This window comes from Rhinopithecus roxellana, chromosome 12 (genome assembly GCF_007565055.1).
Source record: "Rhinopithecus roxellana isolate Shanxi Qingling chromosome 12, ASM756505v1, whole genome shotgun sequence".
NCBI lineage: Eukaryota > Metazoa > Chordata > Mammalia > Primates > Cercopithecidae > Rhinopithecus > Rhinopithecus roxellana.
In genome coordinates, this window is record NC_044560.1 from 37741399 (window position 1) to 37754371 (window position 12973).

Genomic DNA, 12973 nt, shown 5'->3' on the forward strand with positions numbered 1-12973 from the left:
CTACTCCTATTTTAATTAGGTATCAGAATCCAGCTTGTTCGCCATATGGCTCATATGGCTAGCACGCTCTTAGTTGAACTTTTGATTAGATCTATTTTGAATAAAACATGTACTTCAATGAATGAATACTCTAAAAGGCAGAAGAACTTAATCCCAAATGTCGTGTATCAAATTTCGAGCTTTAGCTTCCTCCCTCAAGCACCTCTTTTTAATATTTCTATTAGTGGCTAATTGAGTGGAAAGTCTGCTGGGTATTACAGCATTGTGTGATTTTTTTTGTTTGTTTTTAAGAAAGACTGTGAAAAGGTTTATTTTTGCAGAGATAGCACACTTGACTTATCAAATGGGTTGAACTCTTCATTTTAGTGAAAAGGCGTGCTCATGTTATTTTATTCTCTGGGTAATGTCAGGTACAGTAACTTCTTTGCTTAGTACAAGTTGTTATAATGGATATGAACATTCAAGCAGCTCAGTTTCTTTAGACACTTATCCTCCCATGGTTGAGGGAACTGAGAGATAATTTCCTGTTTTTCAGAGGAAGAGATGACTGTGTTTTTTCAATAGAGATATATAGTGTGCCCCTTAGAAGATAAGAACAAGCTGGTTGATTCTGGAAAATAGCTTTAAAAGCATGAGTCCAATACAATTTTTACTCAACTCACATTTATAATCCTATGTCCTTCCCCACATCTATCATCTATCTATCTATCTATCTATCTATCTATCTATCTATCTATCTACCTACCTACCTACCTACCTATCTACCTATCTATCTATCATCTCTCTATCTACATGTATATAACACACACACACACATACATATGTGCATACTGGGTGCTGTTTTGCTATTAATAAAGATTCCCCTAGAAAACAAATGAGGGGAAATGAAGAAAAACACCTTGTTTCCATCTCTTTTTTGGTAGGTTCACTCTAATTCCATTTTTAATTTTTTTAAGTAAATCTGATTATACTTTTGCTCAGTTATAAAAATAAGCCCTGTTCTCTATGGAAACTTTGGAAAATGATGAAAATTAGAAAGAAAAGCAGCTTACTAAACTTTAGTCTCACTAGTCAGTAAAAATTAAGTATCATGTTAGTGTATGTTTTTCTATACTTTTTTTCCTACAGTTTTTAAATTTTGTTTTACACACTTATGTTGATATTATGATATACATTTTTTAAATCTTGTTCTCATTTTATTTAGCATAAAATAAGCATTTCTCAGACTATTTGCAAATTATTTGTGAAGTCATTTTAATATTTATATAATAGCCTATCTAAATAATACACTATAGTTTAGTTAACCATATGGTCAATTTTGTGGTCAAATTTGCCACACTGATGAAAATATTACTATATCATTACCCAAGTACTGAAAGGCAGAGGTTTTAAAAAACTGTTTCTGTATATATATTTTACCATAAGGAGACTTTATGGAATAAGTAATATGTAACATTTAATATTCTTTAAAGATACATGTAGTCAGACTGTTTGCTAAAATAGAGAGATTTAAAATTTCATCGACCATGTGTGATAAAATTTGCTTTACTGTAATTGACACTGTGTAATATCTAAAAAAAAATGGACAGAATACTTTATTTTTTATGTTTTATTTTTTTTTTTGAGACAGAGTCTCTCTCTGTCACCAGGCTGGAGTGCAGTGGCATGATCTCGGCTCACTGCAACCTCCGCCTCCCGGATTCAAGCAAATCTCCTGCCTCAGCCTCCTAAATAGCTAGAACTACAGGCACGCGCCACCATGCCGAGCTAATTTTTGTGTTAGTAGAGATGGGGTTTCACCATGTTGACCAGGATGGTCTTGGTCTCTTGACCTCATGATCCACTCACCTCGGCCTCCCAAACTGCTGGGATTACAGGCATGAGCCTCTGCGTCTGGCCTACTTTGATGTTTTAATAGGAAAATATTCTCTTTCCTGGCTATTTCAGCTTGTATTCTTCCTTATTTCTTTTTAGACTAGAGTTATATACCAATTGAAACTTATTTTTACAACAAGATTATTTGACCACTTATTGTGCCTACAATTGCTTTTTTAAAAATAAAACACATGTAATTACTTCAACTGAGAATGTTTTAAATGTTTAAAGCAAACAAATTTATTACTTATATTTTACTCCTCACACCATACACAAAATTAAAAAAAAAAAAAATCCCCATCCATGCTTATTGCATCTTTCTCTCTCTATTCTAACAGACAATGAAAGAACGGAGTCGGACATTTTATTGCAATTCCTGCTTCCCTGAATTTGCGTATTTCTTCCCACCTGAGAAGGAGAATTATATATTTTGATTTGGATTATTTCTTCATTTTTATCTGTTTATTTTAATGATTGTTTTGTCGGTAATATCCATGGAGATCAACTTTATTATTATTATCCATGCCTCTGAATATTAGATTGGTTTCTTGAATGGGATTTTGAATATGCATTTAAGAAGTTGGGAAGAATTTCACAGATGATGATTGGAGGAAAAGTGATGAAAAGAAAGACCTGTGTTCCACGAGTTTTCTCCAGCTTCAAACCTTTACGTGAATCTTAACCAAAGTGGACATCTTTACATTTCATGACAGCTTGATTTTACAACATGAGTTTGAAAAATCAGTATAAGTTTACGATGGTGAAAAGTCAACATATTGAGAGCAATAATTCAATTAATAGGATATGAACTTAATGAGATATAAAAGCAAATGAGGGCAGGAGGGAATAGTGACAAAAATATTTGTCCCCAATTATGATTAATGTTTTAGAGATGTTGTGTCCTTGTGGACTTAGCATGGAACTAAAAGTTTCTGAGTTTCAATTCTGGTTGTGTGTCATTTAGTAACTCAGGAATCTGCTTAATTGTTATTTCTAAGCTTTTGACGACAAAGGAGTGATGCAGCTAAGGGCATCCTTGAAGGATCATAAAAAACAAATTTGAGATTGGATGATTAGCTGCACAGTTAGAGTGATAGAAAAATCCAGGCATGCCTTCTGATTCCCCACTATCAAGTCAGGATTTCTTAGTATTTCTTTGCGGGCAGCATATACAAAGGCAAAATTAATAAATAACATAGTTGTTGAATAACAAATTTTGTTACATTTTTATAAAACAAAATAATCTATTTTGTCTGTATTAAAATAAAAAACTTTGTGGACTTTTAAAAGATATACTTGAGTCGTCTAATAGTTTTCAAATGATATGCCGTTACCTGCTTTTAAATTCAAGCAGCCTTTCTTCTTGTCCTTTTTTTTCTCTTCCTCCCTTTCTTCTGTCACCTCGTTTACTTAATTCACCACGTATTTACTGAGTGTCTCCTCTGTAGGTACCAGGCTAAGGGCCATACTTCACCTATACAACATCTTGGGAAGCGATGAAAATATGGTATCACAAGTTTTGCCATAGGATCCTATGCTGTGACTACATATCATTTCTGCCAACTATAGAGTCCTTCTTAAACAGCAGAACCAGTTGTGAATTAGCTATAAAAACCATAACTACTTTCTTCCAAATCTATATTTAAAATGGTTTTAACTAGCACAAAACTGATGCTCTACACAATCCCTTTACTTAAGTTTAAATTGAGTGAATTTTACTGAGTACATAGTATTTGCCAACATCAGAAGAATGTCCATTCTTTTGTTACCTCTGTCTGTTCCTCATTCATCTGTGTGATTAGCTGTCATCTATTCACTGTTTTATTTTTACAAAAGATGGTACAGTTTATAGAGGGCTTAACCAATTTTTCATAACTAATATAAGAATTCAAATTCAGGTTCAAGTTTTTAAAATTCCAGGTATACTGTTCCTTCTTACAACACAATGGAATGAAAGATTTGCTGCAATTATATTCTGTTTACGAGACAAAGTGATGTGGTAACAGAAGTATGAGTTTTGGAATCAAACTTGGATTTAAATCTAGCTGTGCCACTCACAAGCTCTGTGACTCTGAGAAAGTTAATTAGTTTCATTGCATCTCAGTAAATTAATCTATAAATTGAAGATAATAGTACTTACCTGTAGGGTAATTGTAATAACGTGCATAAAATGAGTGTTACATGATAGACCCTCAGAAAGTATTTACTATGATTGATTCTTTACTCAGACTTATTTCTACCTATTTAATATGAATCTCAGTTTCAACTATAAACTGGCTTCCTGACTGTGTGGGTTTAAATGTCATGAACGGAATCAACTCCAACCATCCTTTGGATGCTATTCTTGTTTATAAGACGTCATGATAATTTTTGTCCATGCAAAACCTACCCACCTCCCACATGTTCAGATCTCACCTTGTCCTTAGGCCTTGAATACTTTAAGTATTTTTGTTTTTTACTTACCTCTGTCTGCAACTTTGAAGTTACGTAGTACCCACTTTGACTATTGTATTGTACTATTCCTTAAATATGTCCATTGTATATGTCTCTTTCCATGTGACAAAACTGTAATTCATGGTGGACAGGATTCGTTTCTTAATTTTTTCCATAAGTGTCTTGGCACTAGTGTAGTATTTAACACCTAGAAAGATGTTAATAATTAAGTAAATTGTCAGCAAAGGTAACATGTATAAGATTAACATAAGTGAACATGATAGCTTTTTGTTTTTATGTTATTGTTCATGTTATTAGTTGTTGTCATTTCACGTTAAACTTTCCTGGTTTAAAAATGTCTACATCCAGAGAGAATAATCACAAGAAGTGTTTTTTGTTTGTCTGTTTGTTTTTAAGACAGAGTCTTACTCTGTACCCCAGGTTGGAGTGCAATGGCATGATCTCGGGTCACTGCAACCTTGGTCTCCCCAGTCCAAGCAATTCTCCTGCCTCAACCTCCTGAGTAGCTGGGATTATAGACACCCACCACCACTCCCAGCTAATTTTTGTATTTTTAGTGGAGACGGGGTTTCACCATGTTGGCCAGGCTGGTCTCGAACCCCTAACCTTAAGTGATCCACTCACCTCAACCCCCCAAAGTGCTGAGATTACAGGTGTGAGCCACCATGCCCAGCCCACATGAAGTTTTATATAACATGTTTATTAAAGGTTTTTTTTTTTTGTTAAAGTAATAAGTAATAAAATAATTAGAAAAGTTAGAAAAATAATGACTATTTGACAAAGATATTTCTTATACAATGAGAAATTATCTTTGTCCAATTAGTTTAAAATCTAATGTAGAGAAACTATATATCTATATATACATATCAGTATATGTGTATATATATATGATACTTTAAAAAATAGACTTTAGTTTTTAGAGTAGTTTTAGTTTCACAGCAAAACTGAGCAGGTACAGAGAACATTTTTGTTTACAATCTGCACAGATGTATCCATTGTGTACTAAATTCACTGAAAATAATGTCATGCTACATGTGTACTCAAATACTCTGGGTTGTAATTCAGCAACCTAGACTTGGTTTTTAACACCAACTTGGTTTTTAACAAGTACCGTCATCTTCATTTTCAATAAACACAAATTCTCATCATTATGTAACAAGGTTATAATGAAGATAGAACTAACCCTCAAAATAAAGTAAGATCCTTAAGAACTTTGCCCCCAAAAAAGTTACTTGTGAAGAACTGATGCTTGATCTCCAGTTTTATTGTAATTATAGTAACTACTATAAAGCTCTGTGGGATACATATGTGAAACAAACATACAACATTAATATGCTTTAAGTGAGCTATGTAGACCTGAGTCCTGACTATACATATAATATATTCCATGTACTTTAAAACTTACAGCTTTTGCATTAGAAGAAATGAACAGCTGCCTACTCCAGCCCCCATCATATTGCAGCATTAGTGCTTTCATTCAGCATCAGTGCAACCCAGCATAAAAGAAAACAAACAAACAAATAAAATAAAAAACTCAGCTGTGCTGTTCCCAAGAGAGGTTGGACCAGGGTAATGTAAAGAGGCGTGCCAAGTCATGCCAAGATCTATTAGCCAGGAATAGGTAAGAGAACAGAGAATATTGTGTTTAGAAGGGCTTTGGCTTCCGTCAGAAGGTATATTTATCTAAGTTCTCCCAAGGAGGGAAGAGAAAAGTAGAGTCATTATCTTTTACATAATAAAATACATCCACAGAATATATGAAAATTCAGGCAGTGTTAGCTTGGGTCTGTGTTTTTAGTATCTATAAGAATAATTTTCAAAAATTAAACAAATAATGAAATAAAAGTTATAAGGAAATCAGATAAACTAAGAGAAAAAGTTTTTCAACATCCTTAGTAATTGGAAGCACATTTCAAAGAAATCTGTTCTTAAGATAATTGTCACTATGCAGGTATCTTAAGGATCTGTATAAAATATACACTTCTCATTATATTTTTAGTTATGACTACGGAAGTGTTTAATTGTCATCTTAAAAATATCTGTCCTCATATTTTTCATTAATACAGGCTTTTACTATTTTATTAATTCAAAATATTTCTAGGCTCATCCTAGATTTTCTACAGCTTTATTTTCATTTTCTGAATTTTTTTTACTTTAAAATAGTGTATACAATAAATATTTTAAAAACTTCTGTATTTTTATTTAAATACTCAACCACATTGTAAGCTATTGTGGCCAGGACTTAAAGCACCTACAGAGAACCTATAGAGTCTAGCACAGTCAGTACTAAGCACATAGAAATTGCTCAATAAAAATGTGATGAATAGTCTCGGTGGACCAGACTGTAATATAAACGAATGATGCCTAAGACAAGTAGGTGATATTACACTGTGAGTAATGGTGGCATTTAGTTGGCAGCTGATTCTCTATTTACATTTCTTTTTTGATATGATGCCATTTTGGTCAGTCTTTAAATTTAAGTAGTACAAGGACGTCTTTTTTTAGACTTCTTGAAGAAAACAGCTGTATTTTTTTTTAACATGGCATGACTGCTGTTAAGAAAAGCTGTAAATTAGTTCAATCATTGTGGAAGACAGTATAGAGATTCCTCAAGGATCTAGAACCAGAAATACCACTTGTCCCAGTAATCCTATTACTGGGTATATACCCCCCAAAATAGAAATCATTCTACTATAAAGACACATGAACATGTATGATTATTGCAGCACTATTTAAAATAGCAAAGACATGGAACCAACACAAATGCCCATCAGTGATAGACTGGATAAAGAAAATGTGGTACATATACACCACGGAATACTATGCAGTCATAAAAGGGAATGAGATCATGTCCTTTGCAGGGACATGAATGAAGCTGGAAGCCATCAACCTCAGCAAACTAACACAGGAACAGAAAACCAAACACCACGTTTTCACTCATAGGAACAGAAAACCAAATACCACATGTTCTCACTCGTAAGTGGGAGCTGAACATTGAGAACACATGGACACAGAGAGGGGAACAACATACACCAGGGACTGTTGGGGAGTCAAGGGTGAGGGGAGAGAACTTAGAGGACGGGTCAATAGGTGCAGCAAATCACCATGGCACATGTACACCTATGTAACAAACCTGCACATTCTATGCATGTATTCTGTTTTTTTTTTTTTTTTTTAAGAAGAAATAAAGAGCAAAATGTAAACAATGGAAAAAATAGATAAATATAAGCCTGCATATTAAATAACTGTTTTCTTTATATTCATTTTTTAGAATTTTTCATTTCTATAGGTTTTGGGGGATCAAGTGTTATTTGGTTACATGAGAAAGTTCTTTAGTGGTGATTCGTGAGATTTTGGTGCACCCATCATCTGAGCAGTATACACTGAAATAACTTATTTTAGCCAGCTATCTAATTTCTTACCTTGGCAGAGGAGCTGAATTTTAACTTTACACCTACAGGCAGATGAAGGTATTGCAGAAGATATATAGCCTGTACAATAAAATAAACATAATTTGCACACATGAGAACAGGAGAAAATATTTTATTACTTCTTTGAGCAAAGTATAGTTTTCTTTTTACAGAAATAAGTACACCAGGGCCTTAGTAAATGAAGAACAGTTTTCAGTTTATTTCCAGATAAAAGTTGGTGATTGCTAATTGTGGCTTTAATCAGTTTATTGATTTAACCTAAAACTCAAATGCTAAATCTCTTTGGATGCATTGGAATCCCATAAGAAATATTTATGGAGCATTACTTTGAGAAAGTAGCAAAAAATAAATTCCAAGTACATATCAAAAACCTGAGAACTTAAGTAGCAAGCTCTGAAATCCTATGGTCCTGGAAGAGCAGAAGAAAATACACACTAAACCACAGAACAATGAAAAATACAGGATAAAGCAAAAGTAAAGCAGAGAGGAATGTAAATTTGTCACAAAACTGGACAAAGGAGAATTTAGTAAGAGGTGCTCCATAAACACTTGCTGCTTGTTGTGGTGGTGGGAGGAAGATGCTGCTGCTTGGCAGTGTTGGTAAAGAATAAGACATAGGTATTCAAGTAAAATTAGCTAAATGTCGTACCAAGTATAGAGGGAATGGGGAAAAGATAGTAATATAGTCTTAAAGAAACTTTTGAAAAAGTAAGAAAAATACAGGATTGAGTTAATCTCCTTTCTCTGTATCTAATCATCCTGTAAGTTCCATTAGTTCTACAAGTATTTCTCAATTCTGCCCCTCCGTTTTCGCTGGCATGGTCTACATCTAGGTCTCCACCATTTCCCGTCTGCATTGCTTCAGTAACAGGTGTCTTGCTTCTGATCTTGGCCCCTCCATCCATTTTCCACACCTGCTGCCAGAGTTATATTTTGTTAATAAAATGAAAATCTGTTTTATTTTCTTTTTTAAACATCTTTAATATTTTCCTGTGAGTTTCAGGATAAAGTTAGAACAACCAAATTTAGTCCACAGAGCTTTCTACAACCTAGTCCCTGCAAGGCTCTGATTTTTTTTTTACATCCACCTGCCTTTACAGCAATGCCTACCTGCTCTCTCATGTCTCTGTGCTTTGCATATGCTGTTCCGTCTACATTGGATACTCCCTTCTCCCTTTCTCTATGTGACTAACCCTCACTCATCTTTCATATTTTAACAGAAGTACCACTTCTTTCAAGAAACTTCCTTCCTTTAGAAAATATTTGTCTGTGTTTCATTTGTTGGTTTATTTGTCCATCTTCTTTGCTATTGAAGATGGGAACCATATTTCTCACTTCCACGTCTAGTGTGTCTATTACAGTGTATGGCATAGAGCAGGTACAAACAAATTCTTGCTGGAGAAAGAAAGAACGGAAAGAAGATATGCAAAAATCAACTATGAAAGTTTGAGCGGCCGGGCGCGGTGGCTCAAGCCTGTAATCCCAGCACTTTGGGAGGCCGAGACGGGCGGATCACGAGGTCAGGAGATCGAGACCATCCTGGCTAACACGGTGAAACCCCGTCTCTACTAAAAATACAAAAAAAAAATAGCCGGGCGAGGTGGCGGGCGCCTGTAGTCCCAGCTACTCCGGAGGCTGAGGCAGGAGAATGGCATAAACCCGGGAGGCGGAGCTTGCAGTGAGCTGAGATCCGGCCACTGCACTCCAGCCCGGGCGACAGAGCAAGACTCCGTCTCAAAAAAAAAAAAAAAAAAAAAAAAAAAAAAAAAAAAAAAAAAAAAAAAAAAAAAAAAAAAAGAAAGTTTGAGCAAAAATAATAATTCAAGATAATTCAAGACTGAAACCATCCTTTTGTTACTTAAAACCAGTAATTAGTCACATTTTCTGAATGATCACTAGGTATCGTTTGGCTGTGTCCCCACCCAAATCTCATCTTGAATTGTAGCTCCCATAATTCCCACCTGTCACGGGAGGGACCCACTGGGAAGTAATTGAATCATGGGAGTGGGTCTTTCCTGTCTGTTCTCCTGATAGTGAATACATCTCACAAGATCTGATGGTTTTACAAAGGGGAGTTCACCTGCACATGCTGTCTTTCCTGCTGCCATGTAAGACATGACTTTGCTCCTCATTCACCTCCCACCATGATTGTGAGGCCTCCCCAGTTATGTAGAGCTGTGAGGCAATTGAACCTCTTTCCTTTATAGGTTGCCCATTTTAGCTATTTTTTGTTGGCAGCATGGGAACAGACTGATACAGTAAATTGAGTGTTGCCATAAAGGGCACCTGAGAATGTGGAAACAACTTTGGAACTGGGTGATAGGTGGAGGTTGAAACAGTGTGCAGGGCTCAGAAGATAGGAAAATGTGGGAAAATTTGGAACTTTCTAGAGAATTGGAGGGCTCAGAGGACAGAAAGATGTGGGAAAGTTTGGAACTTCCTAGAGAATTGTTGAAAGGCTTTGGCCAAAATGCTGGCAGTGATGTGGACAATAAAGTCCAGGCTGACATGGTCTCAGATGGAGATAAGGAACTTGTTGGGAACTGGAACAAAGGTGACTCTTTATGTGCTTTAGCAAAGAGACTGGTGGCTTTTAGCCTCTGCCCTAGATATATATGGAACTTTGAACTTGAGAGAGATGCTTTGGGATATCTGGTGGAAGAAATTTCTAGGTAGCAAAACGTTCAAGAGGAAGTGAAGCATTAAAGTTTGAAAAATTTGCAGACTGCCCATGCAATGGAAAAGAAAAACCCATTTTCTGGGGAGAAATTCAAGCCTGCCACAGAAATTTGCATAAGTAATCAGGAGCCCAACGTGAATCACCAAGACAATGGAGAAAATGTCTCCAAGGCATGTTGGAGACCTTCCTGGCAGCCCCTCCATTGCAGGCCTGAAGGATTAGGAGGGAAAAATGGATTCCTGGACCCCCCCTGCTGTGTGCAGCCTAGGGGCTTGGTGCTCTGCGGCTGCTCCAGCCATGGCTAGAGGGAGCCAAGGTACCATTCAGGCAGTGGCTTCGGAGCGTGCTGGCCCTGGGCCTTGGCAGCTTCCACATGATTTTGGGCTTGCAGGTGCACAGAGGCCAGGAATTGAAGTTGGGGCGCCTCTTCCTGGATTTCAGAGGATGTGTGCAGATGCCTGGATATCCAGAGATTTGCTGCAGGGTCAGGGCCCTTGTGGAGAGCCTCTACTAAGGCAGTAAGGAGGGGAGATGTGAGGTTGGAACCCCCATGCAGAGTCTCCACTGAGACACTGGCTAGTAGAGTCATGGGAGGAGGGCTGCCATCCTGCAGACCCCAGAATGTGTATGTGCCAAAGGCTTGTGTGGTGTGCCTGGAGAAACCTCAGATACTAAATGCCAGCCCATGAAATCAGTCAGGAGGGGGGCTGTACCCTGCAAAACCAGAGACGTAGAGCTGTCCCAGATTATGAGAACCCACCCCTTGCATCAGGGTGACCTGGATGTGAGACACGGAGTCAAAGGAGATCATTTTGGAGCTTTAAGATTTGACTGTCTCACTGAAATTCAGACTTGCATGGGGCCTGTAGCCCCTTCGTTTTGGTCAATTTCTCCCATTTGGAATAGCTGTATTTACCAAACGCCTGTACCCCTATTGTATCTAGGAAGTAACTAACTTGGTTTTGATTTTACAGGCTCCTAGGCACAAGGGACTTGCCTTGTCTCAGATGAAACTTTCGACTGCAGACTTTTGAGTTAATGCTGAAATGAGTTAAGATTTTGGGAAAGTGTTGGGAAGGCATGATTGGTTTTGAAATGTGAGGGCATAGATTTAGGAGGGGTCAAGAGTGGAATGATATGATTTGGCTGTGTCCCCACCCAAATCTCATCTTGAGTTGTAGCTCCCATATTTCCCACGTATTGTGGGAGGGACCTGAGGGGAGGTAATTGAATCATGCGGGCAGGTCTTTCCTGTTCTGTTCTCATGATAGTGAATAAGTTTCATGAGATCTGATGGTTTTATAAAGGGGAGTTCCCTTGCACCCACTCTCTTGCCTGCCACCATGTAAGACATGATTTTTCTCCTCATTCACCTTCCACCATGAAGTGTGAGGTTCCCCAGACATATGGAACTATGAGTCAATTGAACCTCTTTTTTTTTCATAGATTGCCCAGTCTCAGGTATGTCTTTGTTGGCAGTGAGGGAACAGACTAACACACTGCCCAGTTGATGGCTTTCCTGTAACAGACAGACTAATTTTACATTTAGAATCAAAGCATGCAGAGTCCTGTTGAGATAGCAAACAAAACTAAGGATGAGTATTACAACCTTTTCTTACTTGGTAGAATTTAAACACAATCTTGGAAGCTCCAGGAAAAATAACAAATGAAAATGTTGCTCTCAAATCTGACCCTGCATTTCTTCAAAAGTAGAATAGAGTCATCTTGGAGGAGCAGCTCAGGCTTGTAAGTTGGGTAGCTGTGGGTTTGAACCCTGACTGATACTAGGCAGTTCTATAATCTTCAAGACTCTATATCTGATCTTGTTTAGCCTCGGTTTTCTTATTTGTAAAACAGAGTAACATCTACTTGCAGTGCTGCTGCAAAAATTAGAGCTAAAGTGTGTCAGGTCCCTATTTTTAGAATCATTACAAATCCCCAGAAGGCAAAGATGGTCCAAAGAAAGCCATTTACAGGATGCCTCAACTTTGAGTTTGTGGCTGGAATTTGGATCTAAGAGATAGGAATTATGTGTCCTCAAAAGCAGCAGATGGGCATGATAGGGCTCTAAGCAATTTTACTACAACCCTTTTGGAAATCTCTAATTGTTCTCTAAAGAGTTAACTTCAGTTATCATTAGCCATCTGCTGAACCAATGGGATTTCCTCTGCAAGTGCCAGCAAGAATATTCCGGCCAGATAAAGAGAAAATGCTTTTGAAATAAAACTTGTAGAGCATAACTCACACGTAAATACTTTCAAAGTTAAGAGGAAACAGCCTGAGGCTAGAGCCACCATTAATATTCAGAATGCATAAAATATGCATGTTATATGCTAAGAAAGAGTGAAACGTAAGCAGAGAGTTACCAGTGAAGGCTACATCATCTGAGTGTGTTTCAGAGTGACCTCTGGACAACACCATGCTACCAGGGCCAGTGGGATTAAGGAAGACTATCTCCCAAGGCACCTGTTCATAAAAAGAAAAAACAGGGTACTGTGGTCAGCCAATGGGATCAGGAAATTCAAGGTACAGA

General features: G+C 37.1%; 1 protein-coding gene across 4 annotated transcripts in view; it reads left to right on the forward strand.

Annotated features, from left to right (window-relative positions):
* PTGER3 (prostaglandin E receptor 3) overlaps positions 1 to 12973 on the forward strand; it is a 212381-nt gene that overhangs the window by 80597 nt on the left and 118811 nt on the right. For 3 of the 4 annotated variants that reach the window (XR_004060415.1, XM_030942469.1, XM_030942470.1), the window contains one exon: positions 2214 to 3161. The exons of the other annotated variant lie outside the window; for it this stretch is intronic. Coding sequence is in view for 1 of the 3 variants with exons in the window: in XM_030942469.1 (XP_030798329.1) it covers positions 2214 to 2220 (7 nt within the window). In the remaining 2 variants the exon portion in view is untranslated. Of the gene's footprint in view, positions 1 to 2213; positions 3162 to 12973 lie in introns of those variants that run through there. 4 annotated transcript variants of the gene reach the window in all.